The sequence below is a fragment of the Saccostrea echinata genome, unplaced genomic scaffold (genome assembly GCF_033153115.1).
Source record: "Saccostrea echinata isolate AGI-Se365-2 ecotype Australia unplaced genomic scaffold, CSIRO_AGI_Sech_v1 ptg000033l, whole genome shotgun sequence".
NCBI lineage: Eukaryota > Metazoa > Mollusca > Bivalvia > Ostreida > Ostreidae > Saccostrea > Saccostrea echinata.
In genome coordinates, this window is record NW_026889782.1 from 16981869 (window position 1) to 16997132 (window position 15264).

Genomic DNA, 15264 nt, shown 5'->3' on the forward strand with positions numbered 1-15264 from the left:
TAGGAAAATTACCTTATAGATTGTAACCATCTTATAGATGTTTGCGAATCAAAGATACTGTTTCAGTGATTTTCTTTGGGGGGAAATTTACCCCGTAAAGTCTTGCTAACATCAAGATGGTTGCCTTTGCTTTCAACACTGTATATAAACTGAATCAATGTCATTTTTGAGAGGAAATTTACCCTGTAGAGTTCTGCGATTTTCAAAGTGTACTGTTGCGTTTTTATAAGCGTAATGAATACTGTATCAGTGATACCTTCTTTTGGGGGGAAATTTACCCCGTAAAGTCTTACTTTCTAAAAGATTGGTGCTTTTGCTTTGAATTAATATATGGAAACTGTATCGATGTTATTTTTGAGAGGCAGTTTACCCCGAAGATTTTTGCTATTTTTAAGATGTTGTGAATCATAAAAACTAAATCAGTTATTTTCTTTGGGGGGAAATTTACCCCGTAAAGTCTTGCTATCTAAACAATGGGTGTTTCTGTTTTTAATACTTTATATAAACTGTATCAGTATCATCTCTGAGGGGAAATTTACCCTGTAGAGTTCAACGATTTTTCAAAGTGTAATGTTCGCTTTTTCTACGTATAAGATAAACTGTATCAATAATTATTTTAAGAGGAAATTTACCTTGTAGATTTTTGTTACCGCCAAGATATTGTGAAGCATAAATTCTGTATGAGTGATATTCTTTGGGGGGAAATTTACCCCGTAAAGTTTTGCTATCTAAAATATGGTTGTTTTTGCTTTGAAATACCGTGTATAAACTGCATCAATGTCATTTTTGAGAGAAAATTACCCCGTAGATTGTTGCCATCTTCACGATGTTTGCGAATCATAAATACTGTATCAGTGACTTTATTTGGGGGGAAATTTACCCCGTAAAGTCTTGTTATCATCAAGATGGTTGCTTTTGCTTTCAAACACTGTATATAAACTAAATCAATGTCATTTTTGAGAGGAAATTTACCCTGTAGAGTCCTGCAATTTTCAAATTGTAATGTTCGCTTTTATAAGAGTAGTGAATACTGTATCAGCTAATGATATTCTTTGGGGGGAAATTTACCCCGTAAAATCTTGCTTTCTACAAGATTGGTGTTTTGCTTAGAAATACTGCACTAGTGTATAAAATGTATCATTATCATTTTTGAGAGAAAAATTGCTCTGTAGATTGTTGCCATCTTCACGATGTTTGCGAATCATAAATACTGTATTAGTGATTTTCTTTGGGGGGAAATTTACCCCGTTAATCTTGCTATCATCAAGATGGTTGCTTTTGCTTTCAAACACTGTACATAAACTGAATCAATGTCATATTTTTGAGAGGAAATTTACCCTGTAGAGTTCATCGATTTTCAAAGTGTAATGTTCGCTTTTTATAAGAGTAGGGAATACTGTATCAATGATATTCTTTGGGGAAAATTTACCCCGTAAAGTCTTGCTATCTAAACGATGGTTGCTTTTGTTTTGAATTACTGTAGGTACACTGTTTCAATGTCATTTTTGAGAGGAAATTTACCCTGTAGTTTTTTGCTATCTTTAAGATGTGAATCAGTGATTTTCTTTCGGGGGAAATTTACCCCGTAAAGTCTTGCTAAATTGTCAATAGTTCCTCCAAATATTTACATTTTAGTTTATTTGTGACACTAGATCGTGTTTCTATTAGAAAAACGCTGATTTTTCACAATCTTATGAATAAATATCTTATAAAACTGTGTTTTTTTTGTTAGATTTTGTCAATACCTGAGGGCAAAATGCCTAAAACAGAAAAAAAGATTTTCTGTTTTGATTTTGGAATGCGTTTATAGTAAATCAAAGTTTCAAAGTTTTAACTATAGTAAATCAAAGTTCCAAAGTTTTTACTATAGTAAATCAAAGTTCCAAAGTTTTCACTAAAGTAAATCAAAGTTCCAAAGTTTTTACTAAAGTAAATTAAAGTTCCAAAGTTCTTACTTTGATACTATAGTTAACTATAGTTTACTATAGTATTTTTAGTTAGGGTACATATTATGAAATAATTGAATAATAAAAAATATGACAAGAATTTAAATGTTTTTGAATTTTGAAACAATTTTTAAAAAGTCACTGATAGTCCGGAGCTCAAAGTCAAAATCCATAAAAGGGAGCATAATTTGCTGTCGGTACGGAAGGCTGTCGGGGAAAGGGTGAAAAGCGCTGTTGTTGTGAAGGTTGATACCGGGTAATTGGGAGACACAGCATTCTGTTGTTCTTTGTTACGTTTCGGTTTCTTTTTCCGCGAGAACTGTTTAGCTTCTATATGGTTGGTAGGGCCTGGGGGATAATATATTTTTTGTCCTGTACGCTAGCTGGCATTTGTGTGGATGCGTCGTTGACTTGTTTGGGGCTACAAGTATCCGTGTTGGTTCCGACGCTTTTCTTCTGTATTGGAACTGGAACACAGGGTACCGGTGTCACTAACCTACTAAAACTTAACTAACGCTCCTTTGCTACCAGCCGATTTGACACGGACCGAAGGGCTTCTCTCAGTTCAAAAATTTCTGTGTCCATTTGTCCAATCTTCTTTTCCAGAGCTTTGTTCTTTGTTCGCGCGTCGTTCAGTTTGTCTTCCAGGTCATCAACAAATATTTTCTTTCTTTCTTTTTCATCCTTGTTTTTCTTCAACGCAGCTGAGAGTTTACTCTCTAAGGATGTAAGTTGTTCTTGCTGGCTCTCAATTGTTTTCTTGAAATTCCGCACTTTGTCAGTTAATATTGTGTTCTTGCGTTGTTGGTCACCTAAAGGCTTTGTAGACAGGGAATTTATCGCGAATAGAAACTCAGCCTGAGATTCAATGCTGTTGATTGGTAATTCCATGGCAGACACGTGCCTAGATTGAAATTCATTCCAGCGTTTTTGGTCTCGTTCTTTCTTGTGGACGGACTTCTTTTTCACGAAAAGAATGGTCACTTGCTTGGTTTCAGAGTTCCTAATTGTTTTGAAAGGTGGCTAAATTGTTGACATTTTAAAGCACTGTCGATTCATCGCCTTACACTTGATAAGATGTCCTTTGTAGAATAATTCTCCACAACGATAACACATTGAATTTGACATTATTACGCGAATTTGGGGAAATTAACTGCTATGGTAAGAGTCTTGGCACCGAGATCTAGGTATTGCACAGGAAATGCAATACCCCCGGGTAAATTACCCTTTGGATAAGTTTTAACTTTAGAATTAAACTTTTAATGTAACAATTATTGTACTTGTGTTAATTAATTATACTTAATTTGTACTATTTATAAAATAATCTTCTGGTGACGAATTGTCTCTTTCACATTTTTCACATCTAATTTTGTAACTTTAGCTTTCAATGAACCATTTCCTCTCTAAAAATTATTCCGTTTTTTGAAAGCTGTTATCTTTTGGAATTTTTTTTCGGAATCTCACAACCTTTTCTGCTTCTGTTCTTTCCTCCGCCACCTTTTTAGCACAACATTCTAGGACTGGATCATTCACATATCTGTTGCCTTTGCCAAAATTTTTATATACATAAAACAGTAAGGATGAAATAATATCACCATTAATTTTAAAAAATTTAAGACACAAGAAAGACAGACGCCAAATTATATTGCTATTCCTTGCAATACTCATAATAATAAATTTGATGAATAGATTCAAATTTACATACCCCTAGGCCTGCATTTATGTAAGCAACATCCTTGTCTTCCTGGGCAGGAACAGAAACGATAAGGCAGAAAAAATAAGATTGATAGGGGACGGAATCCTCCAATCATTGTCGTTATTTACCGTATATCTCTCAAACCGCCATAGTTTCTCTGCATTATTTTGCACCCTTTCAGATGTGTAGCTGAAAAATGTATGTTGAACAATAAAATATTTTTTTAGAAATTAAAAAGTGAGAAAAAATATTAAACAAACATTTGTATTAAAGAGTCCACAAATCCAATCTCAAAGAGGATGTAAAAATTATCCTTTCCATTTTAATTTGATTTGCAATACTGTATAGAATGTATGTAAATTAAAACTCGTTTTTTGCATCATAAAAGTTCTTTAAAAAATTAAATTTATATAATTAAAACTTGTATATTTAGACTTTTAATGATATCATTAATCATTATTGTACATGAACATGGCAATCACCAGATTGACCAACAGAAGATTAGAGAAGAGCATGTAAAAAGCTGAGATAGCTAACACTGTCCAGTCTTGTTGTGGGCAACGGTCGATTGAGGTATCGGCTTCCCAGACGGATGTTATATTGGTACAGTTCGAGATGTCTTCGCCTATAATGACCAACATATCATCATTATTCCTTCCTTAAAAGCGCTGGATTGAGCACATGCATTTACATTCATTTTTGTATGAGAATAAAGATTAAATTTCTTTTATTTATCCTATAAAGCAAACTTGGGATAGCATACAAATATTCTTTCCCAGTTTAGAACTGGAAAAATATTTATATATGAATTATAAATACTTTTCAATAGCAATACATGATTATTTGATTAAAAGAAACTTAATTTTATAGTTAATTGACATCTATAAATCCAAAACGTAATTGCCATATGACCTTGATGCAAATCTCTGAATGATTCTCTGTAGAGTTGACAGTAAGGGTAGTAGATTATCGTCCAAATTCTCCAATCTGTCCTATCTTCACTCCTGATCGTCTGATGATCCGGTCATAGATTTACATGGCAGTAAATACCAACCCCGACAACAAACATCGCCAAGAACAAGAAACTAAACAGGTCCTTCAACTGGAGAAACAGCATTTACAGTAAAATTTTGTATATATTAATAATGATTTATTGATTGTTGTTTAACGTCCTATTCGAGAATTTTTCACTCATATAGAGACTTCACCGTATGCCGGTGAAGAGCTTCAAATTTAGACCTGCACTCGGCACTCAGGGCCATTAAGCAGTGAGGGTTCTTTATTGTGCCAATGCCTACCGTGACACGGGGCCTCGCTTTTTAAGGTCTCATCCGAAAGACCTGCAACTTTCACTTCAAAGTGCCGAGCGCTTTGCGAAGGAACAGTTGCTACCTATTTTTTATCGACTTAGGTCATTCGCGGTCGTGATTCGAACACACGACCTTCCGATTATGAAGCGCTCGCTCTACCGACTGAGCTACCGTGAACGTATATAAGTAATGAAAGTATAAATTAAGTACTTCTTAAAAAAGCATTAAAAATTTATTAAAAGTAGAAAACGTTTACTTAAAGAGGAACCAGAATGATTTTTACAATTAAAATTGCCTCAGAAGGAAATATCTCTTTTTAATAGATAGATAAAATCACGTTTTGTTCGTCTATAGGTCTGTGGGCATTAAATTTCATTGTTGCACGACCAAATGTATTTTTCTTTGAAGTCGACGTACAACTAAAATAAACTTATCGGTGGGCATTTCTTATGCATCTGAACAAAACTGTACAATAGCTACAGTACCCGCATCGTTATTATTTACAATTCTATCGTGTCCTATCGTGCGTTTATCCTATCGTATCGTGCGTTTATCCTATCGTATCGTACCTGTATCCTATCGTATCCTATCGTATCGTGTTTTCTGTTTATCGGGTTTTGCGTTCTCTATCATGTTTTCCGTTAATAAGGTTTTGCGTTTATCATGAAGATCGTTTATCAGATTCAGATTCTTGTATCGTGTTTTGTGTTGATTTTGTGCATTCGGAAACCCTCTCTTTTTTATCTTTACCTTGAGAAGAAACACTCGAGATATCCCGAATTTTTGTTATTTTTATTATCAGAAATCCCGAAGTTTTGTTATTTTATTTACGATTCATTCAGGTGTTGAAGAGAGAGAAAAACTGTATACCTTTACTCTGGTATATAATCAAGAACATAGGGTAAGAATAAATTATTTAATTAATTACATGTAGTTAGTTATTTAATAAATAAATAAACCTCAAGTACTCTGACCACGCAGAAAGCGTAAATCAAAAGTTAAATCCTATCTTTGACATGAAATAATCGATTCACTAGTCATTCGTTTTTTTTTTAATTTGTCGATTTGTAGAAAATATTTATGTCGAAAAATAAAATATGATAATTTCTTGAAACAGTCCTAGTCCTAAGAGCTATACATTTATTGACGTAGTATTGAGAATTATAGAGGCATTAAGCAGTAGGTACGTGTACAAAAATAAATAAATAAATAAAGGAAGAAAGAAATATTTTTAAACAAATACATGTATAAAAATAATCGACTAAATCAATAACAAGTTTTTTTTCACAAATACAAGTACAAGCAATTCACTTATATAAATATCATTGTCTGGTAAAATGGTTATGGTTTTATGACTCTAGACTACATGTTTGTACAATTATTTAAAGTTTTGATACAAAAATGATACACAAAGTAGAGACCACTTAATGAACTTGATAACATTAACAGAATTTTTTTCCATACGTACAAGTTTCGTAGTTCATATATACTTATTTCTTTTTTTCTATTTATTTAATTTGTTTCACTGATGTGTCTAAATAAAAAAAAAACAATTTATAATACATGAACATACTAAATTTAATTCATCATAGAATAATTATAAATTAAAATGTAGATGTTTTCCATTCATATTTACTATTGCCTTAGGAAATGTAAGAAAAAGATTTACAGAAAAATGAATACTTTTATATACATTTATACAACTTAGCTATTTAGGCGTGGAAAAGAACTGAGTGTATACCGTAAAAAAGTGACAGATGGAAGCGCTCTCGTAACAAGAGAACTAGCTGCATAATCAGTACAACGTCTTCCTGTCAGGTCTAGACCCCCCCCCCTCCCCAACGACATCTCGGCCCTTGTCTATTCAACGTCGACATACCCGAACTGCTCTCTCACCTGGTGTCAAGTATCCTTTGAATTCTACTGTGTATCAATGAAATGCATTTACTTATTTTCTGGATTATGTTCATAATTTGTTGTACAGCACTTTAGTACCAATGAAAGGTTTTATTCTAAGAAAATTAGAATTTGATAAATTTTTTTTTAAAATTCCATCAAAACTTCACTTAAAAATTAAAATTGAAGAAATGAAATATAGACGATGTTTCTCCCAAAGCTCCAATGATTTAGTTCATTTGTTTACTTTTATACAATTTTTATCGGTTTGATAATGTTGTCTTAAAAATGATTCGTGTGGTTAAATACTTAAAAAAATGCTGTGCTTATGGCACTTCCGGATTATCGGGTTTCCTGTATAATGCAAAAAGAAATATTTGTTGAAAAAAATTATTTATCGAAGAATATGGTAAAGAATTCTAGACATAAAAAATACAAACTTTGCCTCTCACGATTTTTTCGTTAGTTTTTTGTTTGTTTGTATGTTGTTTAACGTCCCTCTCGAGAATTTTTCACTCATATGGAGACGCCACCACTTGCCGGTGGAGAGCTGCAAATTTTGTCCTATACTCGGCACTTACGGCCATTGAGCAGTGTGGGATCTTTTTCGTGCCAGCACCTACTGCGACACGGAACCTCGGGTTATACGGTCTCATCCGAAGGACTGGTCTCCACGTCCCACAGTGGGATTCGAACCCGCGACGTAAGGATCAACTCCTCACTCCGCGACTCTAGAGCAGACGCTCTAACCACTGCGCCAGGCGGGCGACTTTTTTGTTAGTAAAGACATCCAAAGATACTTTTTAAAAATTTAGAAGAAATTTAATTTTAGTAGTGTTTATCTTTTATTAATTGACTATATTCTAGAAGTCAATATATACTTTTATTTTTACTTTCAGAATCATTTTTGTGTGTGTGTGTGTGTGTGCCCCCCCCCCCCACCCACCCAATTGAACTCACCCTATTGCAAGACAATAACCATGTTTATTATATGCCATTTATACCATTATTTTCTGCAATGTTATAACACAAAAACTAATCTGCACAAAATCAAAATCATTATGACGCGAAAATAAATCAATGTCAAAGAAAAGAATACAACACATGTCGTTACATTAAGCATTCTTAAATATCAAATTTTTATACTCGCAAAATATGTGAAGAAATCACATGAATTAAAACATGTTACAAGTAATAGCTTTTCAAAAAGCTTGCCTGACTAATCAATCAATATCTATGGAACGTATATGCAGAAGAGGTGCTTAACGTTTTCGTCACCAAGGAGCGACATATTTGAGATACTTCATTGTACAAGATGTACTGTTGACTTTGTCAAATTTCATAACCAAATACTACAGATTAACGAATATCTAAGACATGGCACTATTTTGTCATTTATTAGTTAGCCCACGGGCTGACTATAGTTACGTTGGGATGAAACTGCAAGTGCGCTAGCGTAGATTATAATCAAAGGAGGATACAGCACAGGCGCGCCGGGCGTGCCCCCCCCCCCCCCCGGTTGAATTTTTTGTATGAAGAACTATTATGTTCATTATCCTAAAATCAAGGAAAAAACACCTCTTATTTGTAAGAATTCGTCAGCCTCCGAACCCCCATCAGGGCTTTGCTCTGGACCCACTGGGGTTTCAATATAGCCCCCCAGACCCCCTGCCTTCTACTGCGCCCTCCCGTTATGAAATTCCTGGATCCGCCACTGATAATTCTAGGAAAATAGTTAGATGATTCGTTTTAAAGAAATTCATATTACATGTACTCTCTTACTTGAGGGCGCACTTCTTAATGGTCAGTGATAGATTGATGAGACGGCCTCTATTTATAGACTGGTCTGTTTTCCGTCGTTCTCGACGACGAAGTAAATTATGAACAGTTCTTACTGGGAAAGTTGTCTTGAAGTGTTTGAGACAAAAATGCTTCAATCCTACTCTAGAAATCAAAGCAAATGACTTGTACATTTTATAGCTAGCGCAAAACAAGATACTAATAACACCCACCCCCCTCCCCGGACAAAAATCACGCGATGATGGTCTTACCATATAGAAGTACATGTATTATAAATGAGCTTAAAATACATCTTAATTAACAGTTTTGAAATTGTTAGTTTTTCTTTTCAATCGATTTCAGGACCTTTCTCATAATTAAAATAACGTGCTTTTTTATGAAATGAAAACCAGTACAGATCATGATGTCTTCTTCATTTTGCCGATTCTTTACTTAGAACCTAACGGGAGTGAAGCCCATTCCTCTACGGGTACTGACCTACACTCTTGTCACTGTATTAAAAGGAAACCCTTGTTCATCACAAAGCATGAAATAATATGCTACTCGCTGACTTTCTAAGCTTTTTTAAAAAAAACCTTACCTTGTAACGTACATTATTAATAGATGTAATGTTGAAAGAAAGGTTGGGTGGAAAACAGAATCAAGAAGGGATGTCCCATTTACTGGGTGGAGGGAGTTTGCTTATGATTAGACTAGTCCACTTATGGAATAAATAGTAAGAATAATCAGCAGATCCATTGCTTTAGTGTTACCTGTCCATATACAATGTGTTCTCTTAAAAAAATGAGATAAAATTTACTGTTAATAAAAAATCTGGAGCTTAAGAATAAACTTTATTTATTTGTATAGAAGTCAGTCATCATACCCATTCAATAGAACAACCCAAGAAAAAGGCGCGAAGATAATTTACATGTGACACTTGGCGCGAAATGATTGTGTCACCCCTTTCGTAGAAGGCAAATGGACTGATCCAGTAGTTTAGAAACGCAGAAAAAATGTTACACGGACATGTTCGTACAAAGAATCGCGAAGAATAAACATGTGCATGCAAAAAAATTGAAGGAATTAAACACATCATTATTTTACATCAGTTATATGATTTTTTCTTCTGCAAACTGTATTAGTTTAAATGCAGGTAACAAATTCCGATGTAAATCAGCTTGCACAAAATCTAGCTCATTAAGAATGATCGCTTAGTTTCGAATCCCTGAAATCTTAATCCTTATACTGCCTGACGCACGTGGCGTCAGGCAATCAAATATATCTCTAAGAAATTATTTGAAAAGTGTTACATTTCCTTCATGGGTTTATACAAGGATACAGCATTCACTATACATGAATTAAGACTGAAGGAAAATTAAATACATTTACTACTTTCCAAAGCATCAGAATATTTTGGATTATTTTTCAGTCTCTTGCATAAAATTTCAGTTTGTCTGAAAGCATTGTTTATCATATTCTGAAGAATTATAAGACCCGTAAACCGAAAAAATTGTTGGACAGTCACGGTTCATATTCATATTTTTATCACATAATATACGTTAAGCTCCATTTTTATAATATTCCGTCGATAGAAATATTGCTAGTAGTTACTAGAATTCAAGGCTGTCTATTGCAGAATGAGTTCACCCTATTTCTAGTAAGACAGTAACCATGTATTTTATATGCCCTTTATACCATTATTTTTTGCAATAACAGTATAAAGAAAAAGCATATGCCGTAAACGTCTTTATCACAAGATTTTTAAACTTTTCAAAATGAGTAATTAGCACTCGCTTATGTATACTAATTGAAAGTATATGGCATATTTCCTTGTTAATAAATGTAGAGCAGCGGGTGCAACTTGGAATGATAATTATACAATGCGACTATAATTTTCAGCCATTTTTATACATGTAGGTACATAGTCATAAGGAGAATATAGAAAATCACAAAAATACTTCTTCACACATTTTCATTTAAAGACTTGTTAACTGAAGAATAGTTAAAAATATTATTCAAAATTAAATGCCTTTTCTTTAATTGACATGGGAGATTAAATCCACATTTCAACAAATAAAGACAAATGAGCTAAATATTTTAGTCAACCTACAACTCTAAATTTGTAAATAATTACAGAAAGTTCTTGTTACAGTGTTTTCAATCCTTAATATGATGTAGAACAAATTCAAATGATTAAAAAGTGATTGAAATTTACACTTTCCCCGCAAGTTAATGAGGGTGAGAGAGATGTTTTTATCCTTACTACTTCTATTGACCTTTTTGTACTTATACATGATTTAATGATTAAATGAATGTTTTGGTATTACTTTCAGATTTACATTGTGAATATTTATCAAAAATGTAGATTTTTATTTAAAAATTAATATTTTAGCGAAATATTATTATTATACATGAACCATTAAAATTCATATGAATAATGAACAATAATTGCAAAATGAATACAAATCATTTCATAATAGATATTACAAACACTGAACATAATCTTTAATAGATCTAACTCAGACGACAAATGTTCAAGATATTGTAGTCAATTGAAGATTTCTTAGCAACTTTGCATTGCTTCAAAATAGTTGCATACCACTCACATTATCACAGTTGTGTATTTTCATTAGATGAGACGCTCTTGGATTTGTTCATTTAACTATGAAGTCATGCGACGTAGGTTCTATGTTAAAAACACTTAAATACATGTCCATATTTTAAATATTAAACAGTATCTGGAATGTAATATAACTTGACATTGATTTCTGTCCTCAATCATATTTTATTAAATATTTTGACTGCTGTATTTCTTTGGAGATGCATTCTATAAAGTCTTTGCTTTTTGTCGATTTCCACTTCTTTCTGTGCCTCTTTCTTGTTGACACATTCTTTTGGAGAAAAAGAAAGAGCTAGGTTCACTTTAAGCATAAAATGTCCCTGTAGATATACCAATTTATTGACTTACATCCTGTGTACCACTTTCAAGATTAATATAAAGTAGAGACTTAGTGCTTTCAGTTTATATAACAGAATTGCCTTGGAAGAGTCCGGGCATGAAAAAACAGGTGAATTTGCAATGTTACTGAATTTTGCAGAAAACAGATGTCTTTGAGAACCTTCAGCAAAGAACTAAAATATGAGCACACCCCTCGATCCAAAAATTAAAATATGTTTTATAATCTTCATTAACAGTTCTTTTATAATATATTCACACATTTTGGATCGGAGGTTGTGCTGTATATAAAATATTGAAAAATGGCATCATCTTTTGGCAATTGTTGTAGAATATTCAGGATATGTGAATAATGACGCAATTCATGACGTCATAATGCATTGACTTGCAAGAAAATTACGTCATTGTCAGTAGATATTCATTCACCAGGTGTTCAAGTATTATTTTTTTTGCTTTGTCGACTAAAACTATGCAGTTTTGAATTTTCAGAAATTGACAGGGCCAAAAAAGGCCCTTAGTGGCTCTTGCTCTTTGAATAGCTTTTGAACACCAAAATTCTAAATGAATTAATTGTGACGATTAAATTACCTCTTAATTTGTCTTTACATGCAACTTTTCGTCCAGGGCAGCAGCAAAGTCGGTAAGGAAGAAAAAGAAAATTGATAGGAGAGGGGATTCTCCACTCATAATCATTGATGACCGTATATCTGTGAAACTTCCAAAGTTTTTCAGCATTGTTCTGGACTTTTTCAAATGTATAACTAAATGAATGAATGATTAATTTTACTCATAAATATTAACATGACGAAACTCTTTCATTTAAAAATCAACACTATTACAAACTTTTAAATTTATAAATACTTTGTCACAGTCATTGATTTGAGTTTTCAAAGAGCACATAAAGTTTAATTCAAATACCCAAATAAAAAGTGAACAACAAAAACCAAAAACGACAGACGAATTAAAAAACACAACAAAAAATGAGGAAGACCCCAACCATACCCCCCCCCCCCCAAAGAGAGATATTTCGGAATGGTACCTGAACATGGCAATAACAAGATTCACCAAAAGTAGGTTTGAAAACAGCATGTATAAAGCGGCTACGGCTGAGACGGTCCAGTCCTCCTTGGGACATCGCTCTTTAGACAAGTCTGTCTTCCAAATGCTTGTATCGTTAGTACAGTCTTTGAGTTCCCCTATATAATTAAAATACTCATTTACACAACACTCCCTCATTCTTCAGTAAAATTTCAAAAGATTGTTTTGTTCTTTATTCCCAATGCTTTTCGTGTTTGTACAACCTGAGCACGCATCTGCTGCATTAATTAACACATCAATATGATAAATATATGGTAATATTCAATGTGATAAAACAACAATAATCTTTCCTCTTTCTGGCAATTTAAATCACGATTTAGGTGTGTTTTACCGGATTTGTAAAGTAGATTGTCGTGAAACTAAGCTTCTTCATCTTTAGTTCTTTATTGATAAAGTTTGGTGACAGTCAGGCTACAGAAACATGATTGTTTAAAGGTGATTGCGGGAAGACATGCACATGTATTTAAAACAATACATAAAATTAGTCAGGGAACGTGTAGAAACAGGAATAGTTGTTTCACGCAAAGAGATCTGGCTAGGCTTGAGCTGTAAAGGTGGGATCACACGATGCGATTTCTGATTCGATATTCATTCGACTTGAAATGGGGCATGACTAAAACCTAACGAATTTGGGGCTTCCGGTGATATATATAAATAATTAAGTACTTTCTTTGTTAACTTTTGCAACCTTTGCAGAAAAAAACATGTTGTATATATGTAAGTATTCATTCTGCAATTAATGGAATCTTTAATACCCGTAATAATAAATTTTAAAAAAAAGAAGATTTTTTTTAAACCTACAAATTGTACATAAATAGAAAAATAAACAAATTTGGGGCTTCCGGTGATATATATAAATAATTAAGTACTTTCTTTGTCAACTTTTGCAACCTTTGCAGAAAAAAACATGTTGTATATATGTATGTATTCATTCTGCAATTAATGGAATCTTTAATACCCGTCATAATAAATTTCAAAAAAAAGAAGATTTTTTTAAAACCTACAAATTGTACATAAATAGAAAAATAAACAAATTTTGCATTCTCTGAACTGTTAACCATCATACCTACTTCGTGACATCTGACAAGTATTTATTTGTAATGCATTAAATAAAGATCAGTGATGAAAGAAAGACATTAGGAATAAAGGTTTTATTACGAAGTATTCGGGCAAATATGCAGCTTCTCTCTAAAGTCTTAAAAACCTGTGAAATATTTTCTACATGTAATCCCTTCAGCATGTCATTCCCTTACCTTGCAAAAGGTTATTGTTCGTTTCCCCATATAATTGCCAGTAAGGATAATAAATTATCTTCCAAATCCTCCAGTTGTGCAAGTCTCCATTCCAAATAGTTGGGTGGTCTGGCCATAAATTAGCGTGGTAGTATATTCCCACACCAAGTACAACAAACACGACCAGAACAAGGAATCGGAGGAGATCCTTCAGCTACAAAATACTCACATATAAATGGTCACTAAGTTGTTAAAATACCATATAATGGGTTTTTAGTGATCAATTTTGGTTTTATCAGCGATGGTCTTGGCAAAGCTAAAATTAGATGTCGAAAACTCCATTTATTGTCCAAGTAAATGAATAAAATTATCCCTAAAGTCGCTACAAATTAATTATGCTATAAGATAAATGCTTTCTTTTAGGATAAAATCGCTAAATTATCCGTTATACGGCAAGTATTTTCCTATCGAGAATAATACTTTATGGCAGCTTTGGCATGCCTATCATGAATACCAACACAATACTCGTATATTTTACATAGATATATTTACATTAACTGATTTTTTCTCCTTTATTTCATGTGAAAACCACATCCCTAAAGCAATCATTTAACACTAAACTAGTTAGACAGGATTTTGAAGGTCACCTGTATAAGAAAGAATTATTAAACAGTTGGCTGTTCCATCAAAGAAACATGCCAAGACGTACAGATTAATAAAACGATATTTTATAAACTTAAACCAACTTTCATGAATATTTGCAAATTGAAACATTTTTTGTTTTTTGTTAATGCAGGAATTAACGAGTGCAACAATTGCAAAAAAAAAAAAACATTACCCGGTTAGGAGCGTAGCGTTCTTTTTCTGCAATATTTGCAAGTTAATTCCTGCATTGACAAAGAAAGCATTTTGTTTGAATTTTACTTAAGATAAATGAAAGTTATAATTCTTTAAGGTTCCAAAAAGTCCCTTATGGAGAAGCAGGACACATGTCACGTAACTCTGTTGACTACGTCATCATCTCTGTTAATTTCATGCTAAATCATCAGTAGTTGTGTAATTTTGTACAAAATGTAAAATTCAACATGTGATATAAAAATATCTAAAAAATTTTATCGATCATGTCAATTTTTTTAAATTGTTATTTGATTGACTCACTCCTTTTCCCTATACTACACGTCTCACAAGTCAAACACGCTAGTATTTCATTTTTTAAATTTCTTTGCATATTTGCAACATTTTAGTATGCTTCAAACAGTGTACCTATCATTTTATTATTTTCATTGTTTGACTGTTCGAGAGAGAGAGAGAGAGATAATGAATTCAATTGCCATTAACAGACACGTTG

The 15264-nt window shown here is 32.9% G+C and overlaps 1 protein-coding gene across 1 annotated transcript in view; it reads right to left on the bottom strand.

Annotated features, from left to right (window-relative positions):
• Window positions 1-2456: 2456 nt before the first annotated feature.
• The window catches only part of LOC133198204 (transient receptor potential cation channel subfamily M member 8-like), a 31856-nt gene continuing 19048 nt past the window's right edge, over window positions 2457-15264 (bottom strand). Inside the window, exons 19-23 of the mRNA XM_061334328.1 lie at window positions 13938-14130; window positions 12626-12782; window positions 12175-12347; window positions 4108-4267; window positions 2457-2949 (exon numbers count right to left, since the gene is read on the bottom strand). Of these exons, the coding sequence (XP_061190312.1) occupies window positions 2457-2949; window positions 4108-4267; window positions 12175-12347; window positions 12626-12782; window positions 13938-14130 (1176 nt within the window). The remainder of the gene's footprint in view (window positions 2950-4107; window positions 4268-12174; window positions 12348-12625; window positions 12783-13937; window positions 14131-15264) is intronic.